The sequence below is a fragment of the Gigantopelta aegis genome, chromosome 9 (genome assembly GCF_016097555.1).
Source record: "Gigantopelta aegis isolate Gae_Host chromosome 9, Gae_host_genome, whole genome shotgun sequence".
NCBI classification, from domain to species: domain Eukaryota; kingdom Metazoa; phylum Mollusca; class Gastropoda; order Neomphalida; family Peltospiridae; genus Gigantopelta; species Gigantopelta aegis.
In genome coordinates, this window is record NC_054707.1 from 39,868,215 (window position 1) to 39,892,387 (window position 24,173).

At 36.2% G+C, this 24,173-nt stretch overlaps 1 protein-coding gene across 1 annotated transcript; it reads left to right on the forward strand.

Moving 5' to 3' along the window:
• The first annotated feature begins 192 nt into the window (after nucleotides 1-192).
• On the forward strand, nucleotides 193-22,829 carry LOC121382039 (cytosolic non-specific dipeptidase-like). The gene is made up of 13 exons (XM_041511514.1): nucleotides 193-296; nucleotides 9,561-9,684; nucleotides 13,538-13,708; nucleotides 15,098-15,178; nucleotides 15,650-15,724; nucleotides 16,100-16,180; nucleotides 17,544-17,617; nucleotides 18,034-18,108; nucleotides 19,200-19,444; nucleotides 20,145-20,316; nucleotides 20,827-20,912; nucleotides 21,337-21,503; nucleotides 22,631-22,829. Exons 1-13 carry the CDS (start codon nucleotides 280-282, stop codon nucleotides 22,673-22,675), a joined length of 1,413 nt encoding a protein of 470 aa, XP_041367448.1. The 5' UTR covers nucleotides 193-279; the 3' UTR covers nucleotides 22,676-22,829.
• Nucleotides 22,830-24,173: the final 1,344 nt, after the last annotated feature.

A 24,173-nucleotide genomic window follows, 5' to 3' on the forward strand; every position in this document is an offset into this window, starting at 1 on the left:
ATGCCCGTATGTTGACGAACAGAGTACAATATTTGTTTCGAATTTGAAACACGGCAATATAAATAAATAAAATAATAATAATCCTTATTGCATATAATCATTCATGATTTGTTATCTCATATTATATAATTAAATGACAGTTTTACAATAAAGCAATTTTTGCTAAAGTTTTGCACACGACACTGAACAGGGGGCGGGGTCAACACAAGGAGCGGGTGATTCGCGGAAGTCGAAAGTACATTTCACTGAAATTTTGAGAAAAGTGAAAGCGAAGAGATCATGGACAAGCTATTTGGGTAATATGGCCTCAGACCACAATTAATTTCGCTATATGTTTCTATATAGCCTTAGTGGCTATAACATTTTTATTAATATCAGCAGGCCCGTGAAGTTTTGTTTGTACCTTTGCCTGCATGGGGGACACATACACTGAAAAGGACAACCCCTGTTGTCCAGCTCTTTCTCCCAGCATATTGGTTTAAACAGACACACCCTCTAAACCAGGCCGGAGTACACCCATTTTACACAAAAAGCACTACTTTTGCATGGGCCGGAATTACCACAAACAAGTCTTCAATGTCAGCAAGTTACACATGTTTACAAACTACATGCTATCCCCTGTCACTTCAGTCAAACAGTTGCCACTTCATAGCTGTCTGCCATGAAATAATCACAGTCAAACAGCAGACTACTTGCGCGGTGAAACTTCCGGATTTTGGACAACCAAATGGGAAGATAACTGTAATCTGAGGCCTATCAGTCCATTTTTCCCCCTAAAAACTGGCCCACACTAATGCATTCCAATGATATACATATTAAAGCAATGCTCAGTAAGTATCGGGATGTCACCTTTAAACTGAGAGTATATAGAAGTTGTGTTAAAACACCTACCACAGTGCCTTGCCATGGCCAATTTTAGCAATGGAAACTTGAGGGACACCAACTTCAAAATGTAATAACTTTATCAAATTTTGGAATTTCTTCATACAATGAGCAGCTATTTTTTCTTCTACATATGTTCTATCTGCACAGTGTTGTCTTGGAAAGATTTTGAAATGTTTAAAGGAAAAAAAATCAATCATTAGATTTTATTTCATTTTTAATGAAATATTAAACTTAAATTTAAATTTTTGAAAAAAAAAAAAATCTAAAACTGTAAAATTTTGCATTTTAGATATGATAAGTGGAGGCTTAGTAAAGATATGGTGACTGAATTCATGATACATTATTAGAAATGTGTCAGAGGGATGGTGAAAGTCACAAAATTGGGGCCATTTGCAACAAATTTTTACACACTAATTTCAGGGAAAATTAGACATGATAGGCCTCAGATTCAATTTTGACCTGCTGTATTTACTTGATCTACTTAATTTACTGTATTAGACATGTAGCCACTTTGTAAAAGGCAAAACAGTCCATATAAATGCATATTAATATGAATATGCCCTACAGATATTACTTAGGTATACACCATATGTTTTTTGTTGACGACAACTTTGAAAATGAAGATTTTGTCACAAAATGCTGATATAAATCCTACCAAGAGGTACTTGCACCATATTTTTCAGTTTCCAGTGATAACTGTCAACAAGTGTAGTCATGTGCCAGTGTCTTGGATACCTCAGTGTAGTATTTCTTGATTGGAAGGATGTTTGTAGTAATGACCACTGAATATGCATTATGGATTATTCTGCCATATGTATTACAAGCCAAATGTTAACCTTTTTGGCACATTTTCTGCAATAAACTTGACAAGTATAGGCCTACCAGCATCTGATTACTGAACACAATAAATACATTCAGACAGCATAGAATATTAGCCTATTAGATTTTCAAAGGATGAAAGACCATTTTTGAAAAATGACTGAAGTGTGTAATTTACATAAATGTAGGTGAAATGTATTATTAGAGTACTTAATCTTGTTAAAAACTGTATACTATTTATTTAAAGTGTTTAATTACATTTAGTAGTGATATATTAATTATATTTAGATCTTCTGTCCAATTGCAATAATTGACAAACTCATTAAAATTCAATATGTAAAAAAAATTTAAAATCTCGATATTGACTAACAAAATCCAACTTTTGCTCTTTTTTTACCAAATTATTAGCTCAAAACTGTTAAAAAATATTGCAACAACCTGTAGTAACATCAGAGGTCATTTTATGCTATTTTGGAGGATATTGAAATTTAAAAGTTGAAAATTTTAATTTTAATTTTTAATAAATTCAAAAAAAATGTTTTTTAATTTAATAAAATATTTAGAAAATAAATAAATTAGTTTTCATATTCCTTGTGGTATTCACAATCAGTCTGTGTAATTTCACCTCTCTGGTTATAATACTTTCATCAGAATCAAGCATTTAACCGGTGTAATGTGTGAACTATATCAGGCCTCAGACCACAATTAATTTCGCTATATGTTTCTATATAGCCTTAGTGGCTATAACATTTTTATTAATATCAGCAGGCCCGTGAAGTTTTGTTTGTACCTTTGCCTGCATAGGGGACACATACCCTGAAAAGGACAACCCCTGTTGTCCAGCTCTTTCTCCCAGCATATTGGTTTAAACAGACACACCCTCTAAACCAGGCCGGAGTACACCCATTTTACACAAAAAGCACTACTTTTGCATGGGCCGGAATTACCACAAACAAGTCTTCAATGTCAGCAAGTTACACATGTTTACAAACTACATGCTATCCCCTGTCACTTCAGTCAAACAGTTGCCACTTCATAGCTGTCTTCCATGAAATAATCACAGTCAAACAGCAGACTACTTGCGCGGTGAAACTTCCGGATTTTGGACAACCAAATGGGAAGATAACTGTAATCTGAGGCCATATAGGATAATGTACCGACATTTTTTTTTCACAAAAGGCAGATAAATAAAATAAATCAAAGTTATATAAGTAAAATGCAACAATGTTTTTAATTGGGATGATGCAGAGCCAGGCGGATCAATGCTTTTAAAGTGGTGTGTTGAGGGGGGGGGGGATCCCTGAATAATGGTACAAAATGCGAGATAGGTTTGATGGTCTTTGGATGCATTTTGCAGTATACAATGTGTTGTTTTAAAAAATAGCAAAAAGCAGGGGGACCAGATAACTCGGACCGGGGGACAACTCGGCCCAGACATCTCGGCCACGGGGCCGAGTTATTAGACTGATAGACGGGGCATGCTGTGACACATTATATGCCTGTTAAGTATGATAGTTGGCCATGTCGTAGTGTCGAAGTATTGTACTATAGTAATAATAATGCATTATACTGATAGATACCGCTAACTATATCATAATATGGTCACCAAAAAACCCAACAGAACACATATACATAAATAGTTATAATAAAAAAATAAAACACCAATCACCAAAAGAACATAGAAATAAAACGTCCAACAAAAGATAAAAGTCAGTGTTGTTACAACGATAAATAACTTTTGCATGTTTTTTCTGGGATCATCTCCAATGTTTAGGTCACCGACTGTAGAACAAAAACAAATTATTCGAACAGCGGAAACTATCTTCAAAGATAAATGGATCAGCAATTTATCAATTTAACAAAAAACAAATTCTTTTATTTCTGTGAGAATACTTTAATTTAAAAAACAACACTTGTTCAACAATATTGTTCAACAGTAGACAAGATTGTCCATGTGCCGAGATGTGTCTGGACTCCGGGCCGAGTTGTCTCGCGGTGGGCCGGGTTGTCTCAGAACTCTGGGCCGAGCTGTCTCGACGTGGGCTGAGTTGTCTGGGGCGAGTTGTCCTCCGGGCCGAGTTGTCTGGCATTCAAAAGCAGAAGGAAAACAAAAAGTTCTGTTTAATAACCCACAGCACATATTTTTATTTACTGTAAAACATGAAATTAATGCGTGTATAAAATAATGCGCCACCACAGCTTTGTCAAAAATGCGTGTATTAATTAATGCGCTGACCATAGGACATCTTGTTTACTTAGCGCGATGCTTGCGGTGAAAAGGCGACAAGCTAATTGTGTCATACAATGGCTGTGTTTGTAATAACTGTGAATGCTAGGTAGGTTTTGCTTAATGCCATTTTATTGGTGTGAAAACAACTTGCTGCAAGTACGACATGTATTACTCAGTGACGTTATTCAATAAGTTACGAGTTGCCACATTTAACTGCAGCTGGCGATCTTTTACCACCACAGGTCATTTACAAAGGCCTCACCGACAAGTGTCACCCGCGTTTCAACTTTCCCGAAGATTGGCACGTGACCCACACAGCCAATCACTGGAGTAACGAAGACAGTATGCTTGAGTACGTAGATAAAGTTCTTGTACCGTACACGAAACGTGTGAAAAAACAACTTGGTCTTCCAGCGCGACAAAAGTCAATTGCCATCTTTGATGTGTTCGCTGCTCACAGGTGTGACAGTTTTTTACAATTGTTATACAAACATGGTTTTGAGGTGCAGTTTGTTCCAGCCGGATGCACTGGCGAACTTCAGCCGATGGATCTTTCCGTGAACAGTGACTACAAAGTTGCACTGAAACAACAGTTCACTAGGTGGTATGGTGATCAAGTGGCGATCAATTTAAAAAACAACAAAGACTTCCGTTAGACTTGAGGATTAGTGTGCTAAAGCCCATTCATTCTCGCTGGATTGTCAATTGTTTTGACTCAATTAAGAAAGACACAGACTGTATCAAACGGGGTTGGATTAAAGCAGGCTTGCTTGATGTTTTGTAAAATTGAACGAACTATCTGAGATGTGAAACCGAACCGAAACACTTTGTAATTGGTATGTGAATGTGTTTAAACATTATTGTTTTAATGAATTGTTTGAGATAATTATTAAGTGAAATGAAACTGCTGTTGTTCACTGATTCATGTTTTTATTTGTTTTTTATAAATGCGTGGTAAATTAATGTGTCAAATACCTATACGTATTTTTCGCATTAGTTTCTCTCGCGCATTACTTTCATGTTTTACAGTATTCTCCGATTCGGGTTGCGCGCGCATCCCGACAAACTGCATGGTGGCAGGCCATAGTTACCATGACGACTACGGGACTGGGTGAAAACAAACCTTTATTTGTATGGGAGTTAATGGGAGCACTAGAGGAATATCGTTAATTACAGGACTTCTGTCCGCGCAAATCGAAAATGTCGAAAACCTGAGCAGTCTTTGGCAATACACATCATATTATGATAGATAGCAAGTTAAAGTTTTTAATATTTCCCGTAGACGAGGTTAAAAAATGTCTGTGGGCCAATACTTGCAAAGGGACAGGGGAAACCATGGGTACAACGATCCAAATTTACCTACCTCTGAGTCAACAGTTCATATCAGTGAGGATGTAGGAGTGTAAACAAACAGACATTTGACATGCTGGTGTGAATATGAAAATGGATTTGTAAGGAATCACTGATTACTTATTGGTAGCACATTTGACTTAACATAGGCCTATAGTCCATCGTCACATCCTCCTATTTTGTAAATAAATTCAGTTTAGTTTAAGAAGAAAAGTAAAAGTGTTTTGGAAATAACAAAACAAAACCTATTTTTGTGTGCATAAAACCCCCAAAAAGTTCCCTGTGGGAAGGGCTATACATGTATAAATGAATCGGTTAAAATATGGTTCTTAAATTTTATGCTTATTGTAATGTAGTAAATATATAACTTAAACTTAGTTAAAACCATTGGTATTAACTTAACCCAGCCATACAGGTGCAGTGTGCTGTCACAATATAGACAAACAGATACTTTATTAACAGGTAATTTATTAAAGTCTTGCCTAATGTACATCACATATTTACTAAATAAAACAAACATAAAAGTACATAAGCCATTCCTTATGGGATTATGAATAATAGAAGTATGTACAATTAAAATAATAATACTATTGTGTCTCTACGATGTTGTATAATATAAAAAAAACAGGTTTAGGCTGTTACAAATGCAAGGTTAGGCTCTGACATTAAAATACATAACTTTTCTAAATTAGGTAAAACATAAAAAAAATTACAACATAACTGAGCATGTTGGAACAAATTAAAACGAAGATCCTCATAAAAATGGACAGTTTACAAAAAAGGCAATACTGTATCTAGTTTTCTCGTCCACTGTAACCCAGGGATGATGTGGGGCATCCTTTAACTTTTGTAATGGCATTACTTCAGCTGTGAAGATGATAATGTCAGAATTGTGGGTTTTGTAATTTAGCAGTACATGCCCGTGGGAACGGTATCTGGAGTGTATCTGTGTAGGGGGCACAATCTCTTGGGGTTCCCTTCCTCTAGTGAGGGGGAGGGGGGGGGGAGGTGGGTGGAGATGCACAAGTTATATTTTACCTTTTTTATATGTATATTTTCACACACACATACACACAACTGGTTGTACATTTCGAGTGACTTGCGATTTGTCATAGTTTCCCTACTACAGGTACTCAGGAATATTTGTAAGATATTCATATATATATCAGGGGGCGAGACGTAGCCCAGTGGTAAAGAGCTCGCTTGATGTACGGTCGGTTTAGGATCGATCCCCATCGGTTGGCCCATTGGGCTATTTCTCACTCCAGCCAGTGCACCACAACTGGTACATCAAAGGCTGTGGTATGTGCTATCCTGTCTATGGGATGGTGCATATAAAAGATCCCTTGCTGCCAATCGAAAAGAGTAGCCCATGAAGTGGCTACAGTGGGTTTCCTCCTTCAATACCTGTGGTCCTTAACCATATGTCTTATGCCATATAACCATAAATAAAATGTGTTGAGTGCGTCGTTAAATAAAACATTTCCTTCCTTCTTTCATATATATCACACTCAACATTAGGCCACGAGGAATGGTCATTAATCTATAAATGCTCGGGCAGTTTATAATAGACATTCACGCAAAGCACATGCCGACAGCAATACAGAAGGAACCAAAGCAGAGGAAGAGGATATTTGAAAAAAAAGAAAAAAGTATGTACCCACCTTTTCTGTCCAATCCATGCTTTAAAAAAAGAAGACAAAACCCAAAACCCAAACTGCGTTGCCGCATCAATTTTTCAACTTCGGTTTAACCAGAAACTGGTTATATATTTATACACAGATTTATCCATTTAAATTTTTTTTTTTTTTGCCAGTGTTCCATGTCTGATGGGTTAGGAAAATTAGCGCTAGTAAATCATATCTGAGATTTTTTCAGGCCACTGAATGATGCAGTACACCACTGTTAAATTAATTTATTAGAACAGCAGGGTTTCTGCCGGATAGTGAAACAGGTACCTGGTGCCATACCCAAATTGTTTGTCAGATTATTTTTTTAACGTTAACTTTTTAACATAATTAATTACTCTTATCATTACTGTATGATTTTCTTAACCCTAACTCTGAACGTAACTCATTTCCTTTCTGAAAAAGGTCCCCCTCCCCCCATATCCCCTGTTGACTGTTGTTGCATTCATTTCCATAGCACCATACCCAAACATTTCAAATAATGTCTGGCAGAAACACTGAACAGACATAACTAATTAAATATGTATATAGGCCCCTATATTGGGACTTTTTAACATAGGAATTGGGAATTTTCAGTGTCACTTTCTGTTGGGAAGGGGCCAATGTTCGGACCCACACAACGTCTGGATAAATACCTGTTATTATTATTTTATTTTATTTTTTCTTTCTTATTTTTTATTTTGGGGTTGGGGAAGGGGTGCTTATAGCAACTTTCGATGTTTTGATTAGCAGCAGATAGACACTTGGGACTACCGACTAAAACAAAACATCGGCAGTACATGAATACAATAACATACACACACATGTGCAATATCATGAATATGCGTATCTTTATATGGCATCTTTAAGTAAAATTAACAAAAAATATTTTTATTTCGCAACATATCATGTTCAGGTGTAGTTATAGTATAACAAGAATACTGACGGAATCCAAAATAGAAGTGCTGTGCTTCTCAGTGGACAAAAATGTCTAACACTGAGGGGGGATTCAGTGTAAACAAGCCATTTGTTTTCACCCAATCCACTGGTTGCTAGGCATGCTAGAGTGAAGGTCAGCAGATGTGACATGCAACACGAATTGGAGAATGGTTATATTCTCGTTTAATCGAAAACTGTACGAATAAGAGGCAATGGCTGGTGTGCATGCTCAGTCATGTCAGGCTATCGGTTTAATGGCATTAATGTTTACCTTGTTCAATTTAGAAATAAAATGTATAAAAAGGTAAGTACGCACATTTTATGTCTGTTCCATCAAGAATTGCACCAGGTGGTAAGAAAATGTCATTTTAAAAGCATTACGAAATCCGTACTATGACGTTATGAATGTAATGGCAACCACACAAAATCGGCTTTTTCCGCGAAAACAGTCACGTGCCATGGAAGCGGCTATATGGAAGTGACCAGTCATTACTCAGTCAGCAGTGCTAGCAGATGTGTTTGGTAGTGTGGATTCCATCGTGCACCTGTTGCCTTTTAGGCATGCATTTGCATTGCATTCAGTAAGATTCCAGGGCACAAATTAACTAATACACTGTAATACATTTCATTGTGCATAAAACTTATTCTTACCTTTTTTTTGCATTTTTAAGGAAATTTGTTTTCAGTGTACTTCCTAAACAAGAAGTTGTTGTCGTGTCAATAATCAAACATGCACAGACATTACAAAATGCCCGGAAGTAAAATAATACGGTTTTCGATTTCGTACAGTTTTCGACAATTGGCGATATGTAGTGCAGGGTACACATTAAGTCAATACTTTTCTTAATGTGCAGGGAGAGTTGCTTCCCTCTATTTAGCAAATTTAAAATGGCTGGGAAAGTTTTCAAGGTTGTTGTTGGAAGATTTATTTTGTTAATAATGACGCAAGTACTTCAATCGGGATTTAGCGATTACGGTAGGTTATACATTTTTAGTTTACATGCTTTACCACTGGGACACCTCCCACACCAGTCACAGTTGGACATACAAGTACTGGGATGTGGAGTTGGATAGTGAAAGAAGTTGATATGAGGAGTTGCCAGATCGCGAAGAAATGAGATGGAATTGAAATGAGAGAAAGGAAAGATGGCAGTAGGATAAAAAAAAATCCACCCCAAAATCCACAAAACCCCCAACAAGTTTTACTATTAAAATTTGATGCTGAGCTAAACATAAAAGTCAACTCTGTTGCCATCAGAAAAGTAATACCCATATTGACCAAAAATACACATTACCTCATTCCATTTACTGGGAGGGGGATGTAACCCAGTGGTAAAGTGCTTGCTTGATGCGCGGTTAATCTGGGATCAGTCCCTGTCAGTGGGCCCATTGGGCTATTTCTCGTTCCAGCCAGTGCACCACGACTGGTATATCAAAGGCCATGGTATGTGCTATCCTGTCTGTGGGATGGTGCATGTAAAAGATCCCTTGCTAATGGAAAATTGTAGTGGGTTTCCTCTTTATGACTATATGTAAAAATTACCAAATGTTTGACATCCAATAGCCGATTGTTAATAAATCAATGTGTTCTAGTGGTGTGGTTTACCAAAACAAATGTTTTTCTTTCTTTTTTCATTCCATTTACAGTATATTGTTTCATTGTTTTGCAGGCATATTGATGCAAACCAGAAGAAGTATGTGCAACGACTGTCTGATGTCGTTGCCATTCAGAGTGTTTCTGCGTTGCCCGAGAAGTGGCCAGAAATCCGACGTATGGTTGAATGGACACAGACGGTAAAAGTCACTTCTAGTTGACGCAATGTACTATATATTTCTAATCCATTTCTCTTTCATCAGATTTCTACCTCCATCCAGTGCACCACGGCTGGTATATCAAAGGCCATGGTATGTGCTATCCTGTCTATGGGAAGGTGCATATAAAAGATCCCTTGCTACTTATTGAAAAATGTAACAGTTTTTGTCTAAGACTATGTAAAAATTACCAAATGTTTGACATCCAGTTGCCTATGATTAGAAAATCAATGTGCTCTAGTGGTGTTGTTAAATAAAACAAACTTTTAACTTTCATTAGTGTTTGTGTGTTACAAAGTTACCGAAGTCAGTTGTCACACAGTTTGACTGTCCTGCATCATACTGTAATATCTATCTGTTCTTCTTTTTCTCACCCCCTCTCTCTCTCTCTATTTCTCACTGTCTCTTTCTTCTTCTCCGTACCTCTAACCCCCCCTCTGACACTAAATTCTCATTTACTCACTCAACCAGTGGCAGGATGTAGACCTGTGGTAAAGTGCGGGCCTGGTGCATGATTGGTCTAAGATCAATCCCAGTTGGTGGGACCATTGGGTTATTTTTCGTTCCAGCCAGTTCTTTACAACTGGTGTAACAAAGCTGTGGTATACATGTACTTTCTTGCTCACTGGACTAAATTAGCCAGCTTTTGCATGGTGCTAGATAAATCTGTTTAGCACCCCGGTGCTAGATAAATCTTACTTGCCCACTGGACTGAATTAGCCAGCTTTTGCATGGTGCTAGATAAATCTGTTTAGCACCCCGGTGCTAGATAAATCTTTCTTGGCCACTGGACTAAATAAATCTGTTTAGCACCCCGGTGCTAGATAAATCTTTCTTGGCCACTGGACTAAATAAATCTGTTTAGCACCCCGGTGCTAGATAAATCTTTCTTGGCCACTGGACTAAATAAATCTGTTTAGCACCCCGGTGCTAGATAAATCTTTCTTGGCCACTGGACTAAATAAATCTGTTTAGCACCCCGGTGCTAGATAAATCTTTCTTGGCCACTGGACTAAATAAATCTGTTTAGCACCCCGGTGCTAGATAAATCTTTCTTGCTCACTGGACTGAATTAGCCAGCTTTTGCATGGTGCTAGATAAATCTGTGTAGCACCCCGGTGCTAGATAAATCTTTCTTGACCACTGGACTAAATTAGCCAGCTTTTGCATGGTGCTAGATAAATCTGTTTAGCATCCCGGTGCTAGATAAATCTTTCTTGCTCACTGGACTGAATTAGCCAGCTTTTGCATGGTGCTAGATAAATCTGTTTAGCATCCCGGTGCTAGATAAATCTTTCTTGACCACTGGACTAAATAAATCTGTTTAGCATCCCGGTGCTAGATAAATCTTTCTTGGCCACTGGACTAAATAAATCTGTTTAGCATCCCGGTGCTAGATAAATCTTTCTTGACCACTGGACTAAATTAGCCAGCTTTTGCATGTTGCTAGATAAATCTGTTTTGCATCCCGGTGCTAGATAAATCTTACTTGCCCACTGGACTAAATTAGCCAGCTTTTGCATGGTGCTAGATAAATCTGTTTTGCATCCCGGTGCTAGATAAATCTTTCTTCAGGGTTCGTACGCGCCTGGAAAACCCTTGAAAATAAACTAATGTATTCCAGTGCTTGAATACCCTTGAAAATCATCTTGCGGTCTGGAAAACCCTTGAAAATGATAATTTGATGTCAAATGAAATATAAACGCCTAAAACGCAGGCTTTATTTACTTTATTTAACATGTAATTAAATTATTTGTTTCATTTCCGTGGCACAATCAAATGCCAATCGTCCGGCCAATCGATGTTTACCGGCTCAGTTGACGTGTGAATGTTTTTTTGTTTTTTTTATCTCGCGATATGAGAATCACGCGGCCACAAGATCCAAGCGACAGCTTTGCCATATTGGAAAAGAAAGTTTGTCACTTTTTGCCGCTGGGTATTTAGCAAGTTCAGGGAGCGTGTCAAGTTAATGAATCTATTGTAAACCCACAAATATGGTTGGCACTTGCGTGTTTAACGACCTGTGAAAACTCGGTAAGGTCCTGGAATTTTGGTAAAGTTGACCTGGAAAGTGCTTGAAAAACCCTTGAATTTTGACTTCCTTTAAGTGTATGAACCCTGTTTCTTGCCCACTGGATTGAATTAACCAGATTTTGCACAGTGCTGATAAATCTGTCTTCCACCCCGGTGCTGGACAATTTCTACAGATGCTTTACCATTTCATGTTGTATCGTTGTTTTAAAAATATTTAAACAAATTAACATTTTAAACTTTGTATTTATTAAGTTGTTACATGTTTATGTCGTTACATAAGGTGGACTATATTTTTCTGCATATGATTAAATGAGTTGTAGGTGAAATGTTTACGAATTGTTCTACAATAAATAAACCGTACATAGCTTACAAAATTAATGTTTTGTTACTGTAATTAAATGGGAAAGAAAATAATTTATCACTATTGTGAGATATAGATACGGCAATTCTAACCCTTGGGATAAAATGTTTTTGTAAGGGCCTTGGTAAATCTTGGCCCTCACAAAAACCATTTTGTCCCTTAGATTGGAATTGCCTAATCTATACCTTACAACGATGATAGATTATATTATTGTTGCCCACTGGACTGAATTAGCCAGCTTTTGCACGGTGCTAGAAAAATCTGTCTAGCATCCTGGTGCTGGGCGATTTCTACATACGCATTACGTCATAACTCATGTTTTACGACAATTGATGTCTATATGTCTACATGAAATGTATATGAATGATTCTATAATAAACAAACTGTAGCTTACATAGTTACTGTTTTGTTACTGTAATTAAATGGGCAAGAAAAAGAATCGATCACTGTTGTAAGGTATAGATACGGCAATTCCAACCCTCGGGACAAAATGTTTTTGTAAGGGCCTCGGTAAACTTCGGTCCTCACAAAAAACATTTTGTCCCTCGGGTTGGAATTGCCTTATCTATACCTCACAACGGTGATAAATTCTATTATTCTCCCATCCCTAGCCATACAAGACAGACCCATTCAATGGCATCAGCCCATTTGAAATAAATCTGTCTTGCATGGGCTATGACATCATTGAATTTAACATAGGGAGTATTATGGCATTGGTAATATATGATGTCATATCAATGTGAGTTGGTTAGTTTCAGATCAATATTTTGTTATTAAAACCTTCAATATAAAAGCTATCTTGTTAATTTGTAGTGTTAAGTTATATTTAACACATGAAACAGACGCAGCAAATATGATAGTGTAGTTTATTTATGATAAAACGGTCAAATAAAGAAGTCACTTTTTCAGCCATATTTGTTTGTTTGTGTAAAATAATGGTTTATTTATCGAATGGATGGGAGAAAAAGACTCCATAATATGCAGTCATGTGGAATAGAAAAAGTACACCCTCGGTGGTGGAAATGTTGACCCTTGAATTCGGCAAGCCTTGTTCTGGGTCGAAATTTCCACCACCTCGGGTGTACTTTTTCTATCCCACATGACCACATATGATGGAGTCTATTAGTCTGTCACCCCGGTGCTGGACAATTTGTACATCCACGTGACATCATAACTCATGTTTTACGAAACAGTCACCGTTGTGAGGTATAGATACGTCAATTCCACCCCTCATGAGTGCATGAGCACTGTCGTTAAATAACACATTTATTTTCTTTCACTCACTCAGTTACTCTCCCTCAGTTGTTGGCTCTGGCTTTCCTCCCTCTCCCCCCTCTCTCTCTCTTCATCTCCCTCTCACACACACACACACACATACACACACCACTCACACTCATTCAGACTGGCAAACTGTTAATGAAACTTGATGATGTTTTGTAGGAGTTGAAAAAGCTTGGTGCTACATGTGAGTTGGCCGACCTCGGTGAGATGACCCAACCTGATGGTCGTAAGCTGTCTCTGCCTCCTGTGCTGATCGGACAACTTGGAAATGACCCGAAGAAGAAGACAATCCTCATATATGGTCATCTAGATGTTCAGCCTGCTGACATTGTTAGTTTTTTAGTCAACCGTGAATTAGTATTATTTTTAGTATAGTTCAACTGATTCATAAGATTCATACTGCCTTGCTGGGTTTTTTTTTCCTAATACTAATTTCAGCTTCCTTTTTTGTATGTGTGAATGTAATGTAAAATGGGGTGGAATGTAGACCAGTGTTAAAGTGCTTGCCTGATGCTCAGTTTGTCTAGGATCGGTCCCTGTTGGTGGGCCCATAGGGCTATTTTTCATTACTGCTAGTGCACCACAACTGGTATATCAAAGGCTGTGGTATTTGCTATCCTGTCTGTGAGATGGTATATATAAAAGATCCCTTGCTACTAATGAAAAAATGTATTGGGTTTCCTCTTTTAAGACTAAGTCAGAATTACCAAATATTTGAGATCTAATAGTTGATGATTAATAAATCTTGAAAATGAAACACAAATATGGACTGGCTCACATGGGAACAAAGTTTTACCAAATTTCAGATTCATGTACGTAGGGTAATTCCTTAAAAATTATTCATTGATGGTTAATTCAGGGCTAGCTCTGGGTGAGAAAAATATTTCGCCAAATTGTCCATTAAACTTAAAAAATTGCATAAATTTCGCCAAATGAAAATAAAATTCGCCAACTGCTTTCAAAATTCGCAGTTGGCGAATATGGCAAGTACCAGAGCTAGCCCTGTTAATTTATAGACTAAATGTTGTGGCCACTTCGTATAAAAATTAGCAGTAGGCTCATCAATATTAGCAAAAACTCGCAGTCCTTCACATCTTAGATTGCGCTTACGCATTCAAGTGCTCCTTAACATCATCTCGAAAGCATTTGTTATCATCCACCTAAAAATGTGGTAACATCGTACCTCCCATTTAAAGAAGCTCATTTAACCACAGCAGGCCTCAGTGTTTGAATATTATTATACTGAGTCATTGATTGTTTAGTGTAAGCTATTCAAAAGGTTTGTTTGTTAATATGTGCAAGTTTAAAAAAAAAAAAAAAAAAAAATTATGGAACATAAATCATTTACCTGGAGCTAAGGAGGTGAATGTTTTATCACTCAAATATGAAGGATTGAACTCAGGGTAGTTGCATACATGTTGTACCAATACCATTCAGTCATTTTAAACATGTTGGATATGGCTTCATTGTTTTTGTTTGTGTAACAGGGGGTCGCACTTAGCCCAGTGGTAAAGCACTTGTCTGATGTGCGATAAAACCCCATCGATGGGGCCCATTAGACTATTTCTTGTCCTGACCAGTGCATCATGACTAGTATGTACTATACTATATGTGGGATAATGCATATAAAAGATCCCTTGGTACTAATCGAAAAATGTAAATTGCTATGCTCTAGTGGTGTTGTTAAACAAACTTTAACTTTAACTTTGTTTTTAACAGGATGATGGCTGGGACACTGACCCGTTTGTTCTCACAGAGAAAGATGGCAAGTTTTATGGACGAGGCGCCACGGATGACAAGGTATAGTGTAAAACAAATAAATAAACATTAACTGAATAGATAAAATATGTCCTAAAATATATATATATAGTTAGCAGTTTGAGAAATAGAAGACTTGTCACAAGTGCCATTTGTTATAACAGAGTTTTCATTTTCAATTAAACAAAATTTGTCGGCCAAAACATTGTAGTTTTCATTTCATTAGTGGGAGATATTGATGACACCATCGTTTTGTTATTGTGGTTATCCAAAGTTATGATCCTTGAATTTGATGTGCCCAACATGTATTGCTTTAGCAGTACTCTGAAGATGCTTATTTCGCACAAGAAATGATTCGATTTATTTGATGGAGAGTTATGGAAATTTTAGCCAAATTAAACAAAATATGTTTTGCATAATATAAAGATTTCCACCTACTAACACTAATAATAAGATGAGCCTTTGCTTATAGAGTGACTTCACACATTATTTGATTTAAACTTGTACTTCCAGGGACCAATTCTTGCCTGGATCAACTGTATTGAAGCAATGCAAGAATTAAAAATGGACATTCCAGTGAACATAAAGGTAAGTCATTTAGTAATATTCATGGGGAAAATAAGGAGCAGAATAATGTGTAAACCTGTTAATACAAATCTGGGTTAACAAGAAGCAAGTGTTTATTATCTTAAGTTTTACAACGCCTCAGCATATATGCATAAATAAATACATTATCAACTATATACAATATATAGCAAACATAGTTTGATTAACCAGCATTATTAAAGTACATAAAAATACTAACAACTAACAACTCAAGATTAACCCACTGTCATGGACAGATAGGATCTAAAATAGTAATAGTAAACAGTAACATGCTCTATATAGTTGATATTATATAACCTGACATCTAATTTTATATATTCCTGATTTTGTAACTGATTAAAAATGTTTTGTTTTCAGTTCTGTTTTGAAGGAATGGAAGAATCGGGGTCAGAGGGATTAGACGAGCTTGTCATGTCAAAGAAAGATACATTCCTGAAGGTTAGTATGTTGACTAAAAGTAATAGATGAAGTGCATCAATACTTAGGTCTGACCATCAGGTTACATCTTTAAATTTTGTTCAGTTTCTCACAATGTGGGATGTAAGCAGTGCTTATGGTTAGCAAATCGATGGTGAGCAATAAATTTCACCTGCAGTTATGTAGGAGAGCAGTTGCACTTAGTGTTTAATTCACAGTAATTTTTAATAAATATAAATTTGTGATATCGGTACATAACAATGTGTGCATTGTTTTGCCTGAGCTTTAGGTCTGGCAGGAATTACAGGTGGGTTGCAATACAATACATATCCTGATAAAATGAAATTAAACTAATTTTTGTTTTAAATAAATTTCATATTTTGTAGTTTATGTCATGGCAAATTCAAGGTCAGTTTAAATGCTTGGCAAAAAAAAATATTTGTGCAACTGAAGGTGAAATGAGGATACCAGTCCTCCATCATGTTTGCAAGTTCATACTCAAAATGACTAAAACATATACGTATCATAATATATTTTGCGATGCAGCTTCCTTAAATGGATGCATTGTATTGTGGACCTTGTATCATGATGTGATACTGTATCATTATTTCTCCCATCCCTAGCCATGCAAGACAGACCCATTCCATGACGTCAGCCCATGCGGAATAAATTTGTCTTGCATGGGCTATGATGTCATTGAATTTAACATGGGGAGTATTATGGCGTAGGTAATATATGACATCATATCAATGTGAGTTGTTCAGTTTTAGATAAATATTTTGTTATTAAAACTGTCATTATAAAAGCTATCTTGTTAATTTGTAGTGTTAAATTATATTTAACACATGAAACAAGACGCGGCAAATATGATAGTGTAGTTTTTTTATGATAAAACGGTCAAATAAAGAAGTTACATTTTTAGCCATCTTTGTTTGTTTGTGTAAAATAATGGTTTATATATTGAATGGATGGGAGAAAAAGACGCCATCATATGTGGTCATGTGGGATAGAAAAAGTACGCCCTCGGTAGTGGAAATTTCCACAATAGGACTCGGCAAGCCTCGTCTCAGGTCGAAATTTCCACCACCTCAGGTGTACTTTTTCTATCCCACATGACCACATATGATGAAGTCTGTTAATCTTTACAGCTTTAATGGGAATATTTAAAATATTCCACAGTTTGTTCAAGTCTGGTGTGACTGCCACACTTGAAGAATTTTTCTTATTTTATTTTTAAAAACTTGAAAGTGTGCATGATATTCACTTGATAATACATTAAATGTATATATATTACAGATGAATCTTGACCTTATTTTATTTAGCCGTGTACATAATCTTGTGTTTTTTACTTACATCATTTGCTTCTGTGTGACTTTTTTTCCAGGGGACGGATTACGTCTGTATTTCTGATAACTACTGGCTTGGTAAGAAAAAGCCATGCATCACGTATGGTCTGAGGTATTTATAGTTGCAATTGAAATAAGATCCTACTGGTGTTACTAACTTTGTCCCTCAGTAGCTCTGACCAAAGCCAATATTATCACGTGTCCAGATGACCTTTCATTCAACCAGTCTTGGAGGACATAATGTGACTAACAGTTGTTATATGTATGACTAGGTTTACTCGTATGACCGCTGAACTGAAACATTTTGAGAGACCTATTTCTGTTTTATGTAAGAGGAATCTTAATAAATTGGTGCAGGCTGATGGGTTCAGTAATAACTACAGAAAGGTAACAAATGATCTGTTACAGTAGGATATGGATACGTTAACACAATACAGGACCAGGATATGTCTTATATGCATGTATAATTATTCTTACTGATGGCTATTACCTGAAAGATGTTTTGTAATGGACATCTGTCTGTTTCAGGGGAATCTGCTACTTCTTCCTGGAAGTGGAGTGTGCCTCCAAGGATCTTCATTCTGGGGTCTTCGGTGGAACAGTGTATGCAATAATCACATTTATTCTCAAACAAGTAGCTGAATGGACACCACTAGAGCACATTGATTTTCTAATCATCAGCTATTAGATGTCAAACATTTGGTAATTTTGACATATAGTCTGAGAGTTAAAGTTTGTTTTCATCTAACGACACCACTAGAGCACATTGATTTTTTTTAATCATCGGCTATTGGATGTCAAATATTTGGTAATTTTGACATGTAGTCTTAGAGAGGAAACTCGCTAAAAATTTTCATTGGTAGCAGTGGATCTTTTATATGCACCATCTCATAGACAGGATAGCACATACCACAGCCTTTGATATACCAGTCGTGGTGCACTGGCTAGAACAAAAAACAGCCCAATGGACCCACTGATGGGGTTTGATCCTCGACTGACCATGCATCAAAAGAAAGAATGAAAGAAATGTTTTATTTAATGACACACTCAACACATTTTATTTACGGTTATATGGTTAAACAGTTAAACATATGGTTAAGGACCACACAGATAATGAGAGGAAATCCGCTTTTGCCACTTCTTTTCGATTAGCAGCAAGGGATCTTTTAAATGCACCATTCCACAGACAGGGAAGTACATACCACAGCCTTTGATATACCAGTCGTGGAACCAGAAATAACCCAATGGGCTCACCGACTGGGATCGATCCCAGACCGACTGTGTATCGAGCGAGCGCTGTACCACTGGGCTATGTCCTGCTCGACCATGCATCAATCGAGCACTTTACCACTGTATGGAAATAAACCAAAAAGTAACCTTATCCATGTCCACTATTTTAACTCCAGTGATATCTATCCACTGATATTGGTTACAGTGCATTTTTTATAATTTAATTTCAAGTAATCAATAATGCCTTAAAACTATCTAGTAAAATGCATGGTTCAGTTGTTGTTTGGCAAATTGCCAAATACAAATTAAAATTTAGTTTGGTGAATATATTCATCCAAAATAACTTCTTTCTTAATACCATGGTTCTTAAATAAGGATTTAGAATAAGTAATATGTATTTTTATGTGTAAGATGAAAATGTTTAAAAAGATTACGAGATTTTATTCAGTGTGTGTATCCAACAGCCATGAAGCGATGGTGGACCTTGTGGCCCTGCTCGGTACCCTGGTGACAAACAAGGGAAAGATTCTTATTCCTGGAATCAATGAGTTGGTTGCGAAAGTGACTGAAGAAGAAAAGAAACTGTATGAACCGATCGACTTTGATCATGAAGACTATCGAAAAGATATCGGAGCCAAAAAACTGATCCACGATACTAAAGAACTATGCTTGATGCATCGTTGGAGATTTCCATCACTCTCCATCCATGGTATGTGGACATTTCTTCTTTTTTTTCAGTGTCAAAGATTTAATGCTTTAAATCCTCCTACAGTGATATTTTTTTCACAATGCTTTGAGATATTGAACTGAAAATTTTGTAAAGCTTTATTGTGTATGGTTACAAATCAAGTTTGACTTTCATGGCGATTTACTCATTTGTGATAGAGTTATGGCCCTTGAACTTAGGATATACAAATGTGGTTTTTTCCAGATGTTTTTTTCACAATGCCTTGAGATATTGAGCTGAAATTTTGTGTAAAGCTTTATCATATATGGTTACAGATCAGGTTTTACTTTGATGGCGATTTACTCATATGTGACAGAGTTATGGCCCTTGAAAATTTGTTTTCAACATGGTTTTTTTTACAATGCCTTGAGATATTGAGCTCAAATTTTGTGTACCGTATGTTAAGATCAGGTTTGACTTTCGAAGCAATTTACTCATTTTTCACAGAGTTATGGCCCTTGAATTAGGATATGAAAATGTGTTGGGCCTGGTAGGGGACATGTATTGCATTAACAGTACTCTCAGAATGCTTGTTTTAACAAGTTTTAATCACAGATGACTAAACATTGTTTCAGTAAAATTTACACATGGTGTGTTTTCTTTCGCGATACTTTGTAATGATACTGCCTTCACTTAATTTTATTGAGTATATTTATCAAATATTGTTTCTCCTTATTTTTAGGAATTGAGGGGGCATTTAGTAGCACTGGTGCCAAAACAGTGATCCCCAAAAAGGTTATTGGAAAGTTCTCCATACGGCTTGTGCCAGATCTTCAGCCTGACCAAGTGGAGAAGTTGGTGCGAGCACACGTTGAGAAAGTCCACAAAGACAGTGGAAGTCCAAACACTGTCAAGTAAGTGTTTAGGGGAGATAAGTCAATGCTTCAATGGAATTTGTTTTTGCTGTACCCAACCATCTAGCAGAATATTTTCATACTCAATAACTTTATGTAGTGAAATCCCTCTAAACCAGAATTGTCCAAGTAAAACAGAAAAATCAAGTTCTAAGGGGTGTCCAGTTAGAGTGGTTACATTCTGTCTTTATATTTAAAAAGGGACCGTGAAAAAAGTCCGGTTTTCAGGGAATTGCAGTTTACAAAGGGTCCAGTTCTTAACAACCTCTGTGAATCCACTTAGCTATTTTTCAATCAGCACTCCATGAATAGAAATATTAAAAGGCAATGGTATGTGCTGTCTCATCAATGAAAAGGTGTATAAAAATTCCTTCTAATTAAAAGAGATGCCTATTATTTATGGTGGCAGCATGTTTCTTCTGTAACCTTCTAGACTTGCAATTAGTCTTTGTTTTGGTGTTTGCATTATTCATTCATTTATTAATAATTCTTGTTCTTTTTTCGCTGTAGATTAACAATGGGTCATGGTGGAAAGTACTGGCTCAGTGATCCCAACCACCCACATTACGTCGCAGGTAAAAAGGCCATGAAAAAAGGTAAGAGTATTGGGTGGAAGCCAGACAAAAGAAATAATATAATAATATATTTTTTCATTGTCACTCCTACAACTGTAGAATATTTTTTTTAAACAAAACAGCCTGATGATAGAATTGTCCGATGTTTAATATATTTAACAAAGATATATTTATGCTGTTAATACATTCATCTGCATTATTCGAAATTCTGATTAAATTTTACAAAGAGAATTGGCTGTATTTTTTTTGGGGGGGGGGGGGGGGGGGTTTAAATAAGAGATTTTAAATTATACTTCTGACAAAATATTTTTTTTTGTAAGTGTAACCTGAGTTGTAAACATCACTAGAATTCTAAAAATGTGTTTATAGTGTCCCAAACAATTAGCTTTTCCTAAAACATTGTATAAGTTATACACTTTTTATTTTATATTTTTTATTTTTATAGTATTTGGTGTGGAGCCAGACATGACCAGAGAGGGTGGAAGCATCCCAGTGACCTTGACCTTTCAGGAGGCTACAGGCAAGAATGTCATGTTGCTTCCTATTGGTGCTTGTGATGATGGTGCTCATTCGCAGAATGAAAAGATTGATCGGTCAAACTACATCAGTGGGGTATGTCTCCTTTTCTTCTCTTGTTTTTTTTTTCTTCTTCACTTTTCTGGGTTTGTTTTTTAAACTACCAGAAATAAATAAATAAGAAGGTACAACCTGTAAATTATGTATATACAGTTTGTTCAACAACAGTTATAATACTAATGGTTGGGAACAGGTTTAGACAGTGTAACAAAAAGAAAAATGTTTTATTTAACGATGCACTCAGCACATTTTATTTACGGTTATATGGCGTCAGACATATGGTTAAGGACCATACAGATTTTGAGAGGAAACCCACTGTCGCCACTACATGGGCTACTCTTTCCGATTAGCAGCAAGGGATCTTTTATTTGTGCTTCCCATAGGCAGGATAGCACAAACCATGGCCTTTGTTGAACCAGTTATGGATCACTGGTCGGTGCAAGTGGTTTACACCTACCCATTGAGCCTTGTGAGGCACTCACTCAGGGTTTGGAGTCGGTATCTGGATTAAAAATCCCATGCCTCGACTGGGATCCGAACCCAGTACCTGCCAGCCTATAGACCGATGGCCTAACCACTACGCCACTGAGGCCGGTAGACAGTGTAACAAGTACCATATACTTGAGACTAGTTACTGTAGCTGCTGATTATCAACATGATGTGATGTTGTGTCCCACATTCCTTTCTATCACATACATTATTTATTGTATAAAATCTTAAAATGTATATTTTAGTTATTCTGTATAAAATCTTGTAATATATACTTTTGTTGTGTGTTTTTTTTTGTATAAACTTATAATGTATACTTTAATTTTTTTAAATAAAATCTTATAATGTATACTTTACATTTTTTGGGAATAAAATGATAATGTATACTTTACAGGTATTTTGTAAAAAATCTTATAATGTATATTTTAGTTATTCTGTGTAAAATCTTGTAATGTATACTTTTTTCTTCTTTTTTTTCGTCTTTTTTTTAATAAAATCTTATAATGTATACTTTTTTTTAAATTTCGTATAAAATGATAATGTATACTTTACAGGTATTTTGTAAAAAATCTTATAATTTGTACTTTAGTTATTCTGTATAAAATCTTGTAATGTATACTATAGTAGTTTTTTTTATAATGCACCTCTTAAGCTGGATATTCTATTTCTTTCAGATCAAAGTTCTTGGTGCATATATGGATGAGGTGTCAAAGCTTTAGTGAAGAACGAGAATGATGTGATCCAGAGGCTGTTCATACATTATTATTATAGAACTCTTTAGTCAGAAACACTTAAATTTAAACAGTTTTCAGTAATCTTATGAAAACTGTTTTCAATATTAAAACAATTAGAATAAAATTATTTTATAATTTCTTTCCACATTTTATGACTAATCATGCAAATGATTTGAATTTATATGAGAGTTTTCAGTAATCCTTTCCAAGTAGAATATTATAGCTGTTTTCAATTTTGAAACAATTAGAATAAATTATCTTATGATTTCATTCCATGTTTATGATTAACCATGTGGACAGAAAAACATTATTTAGATGAGTTTTCAGTAATTTTTTCAAGTACAATGTTATGACAACCGGCCTCGGTGGCGTCGTGGCAGGCCATCGGTCTACAGGCTGGTAGGTACTGGGTTCGGATCCCAGTCGAAGCATGGGATTTTTAATCCAGATACCGACTCCAAACCCTGAGTGAGTGCTCCGCAAGGCTCAATGGGTAGGTGTAAACCACTTGCACCGACCAGTGATCCATAACTGGTTCAACAAAGGCCATGGTTTGTGCTATCCTGCCTGTGGGAAGCGCAAATAAAAGATCCCTTGCTGCCTGTCGTAAAAAGAGTAGCCTATGTGGCGACAGCGGGTTTCCTCTAAAAACAGTGTCAGAATGACCATATGTTTGACGTCCAATAGCCGATGATAAGATAAAAAATCAATGTGCTCTAGTGGCGTCGTTAAATAAAACAAACTTTACTTTACAATGTTATGACTGTTTTCAGTATTGAAACAACTAGAATAAATTACATTGTGAATTTTTTTTTTCATTTTTGTGACTAGTCCTGTAACTCTTCTTGCTTTATACATACGCTATGCAAACCAAGAATGTCCTTAAGAAATAATAATGAGAACAAGTGGTGAAATTATAGCCAGCTGTTACTGTCTGCTTTGAATGTCATGTGATGTAATCATGTTGATTCAGAAGCCTAAGAAAGATATGATTTTCTTGGTTTCTTGCTGCAATATAAACAGTTTTCTGATTGGCCAACAGGCTGACACCTATATAAGGCCTCTCCCAGTATTTTATAAAAATACAATATTTCTAGTCTGCATGGAATGTACATGGTGTCTCTGAAATTGTTAACATTGTTGCAGAAAGGGAAAAAAGAAGAAGAAAAACTAGAGAAGAAAGACAAATGAAGAGGAATGGCTTAGAACATAATACTTTGTTAGTCTAATTTACTATTAATAATGAAATTCTGGACAGATTTAAATATCAAAATATTACCTTGGACACTGAAGTGTTTGGATCTCCAACTAACAAGGTATTACAGTTATAGTTGATGCAGTTTTCAAGATGGATATTACAAGCTACATTGTACAAAGGTCAGAAGTGTACAGAATGTGCAGAGTAGTATTGGTTTGTTAAATATTGATGTTATACATTTAATTTAACAACCAGCTTCCAAAGGCATGCAATAGGGTTATCAAA

What these genes read in the sequence shown, in the direction of transcription:
- LOC121382039 (XM_041511514.1), top strand. An exon ending in TCCATCACTCTCCATCCATG is followed by an intron (nt 19,445 to 20,144) that starts GTATGTGGACAT and finishes CCTTATTTTTAG; the next exon opens with GAATTGAGGGGGCATTTAGT. An exon ending in TAAAAAGGCCATGAAAAAAG is followed by an intron (nt 20,913 to 21,336) that starts GTAAGAGTATTG and finishes TTATTTTTATAG; the next exon opens with TATTTGGTGTGGAGCCAGAC.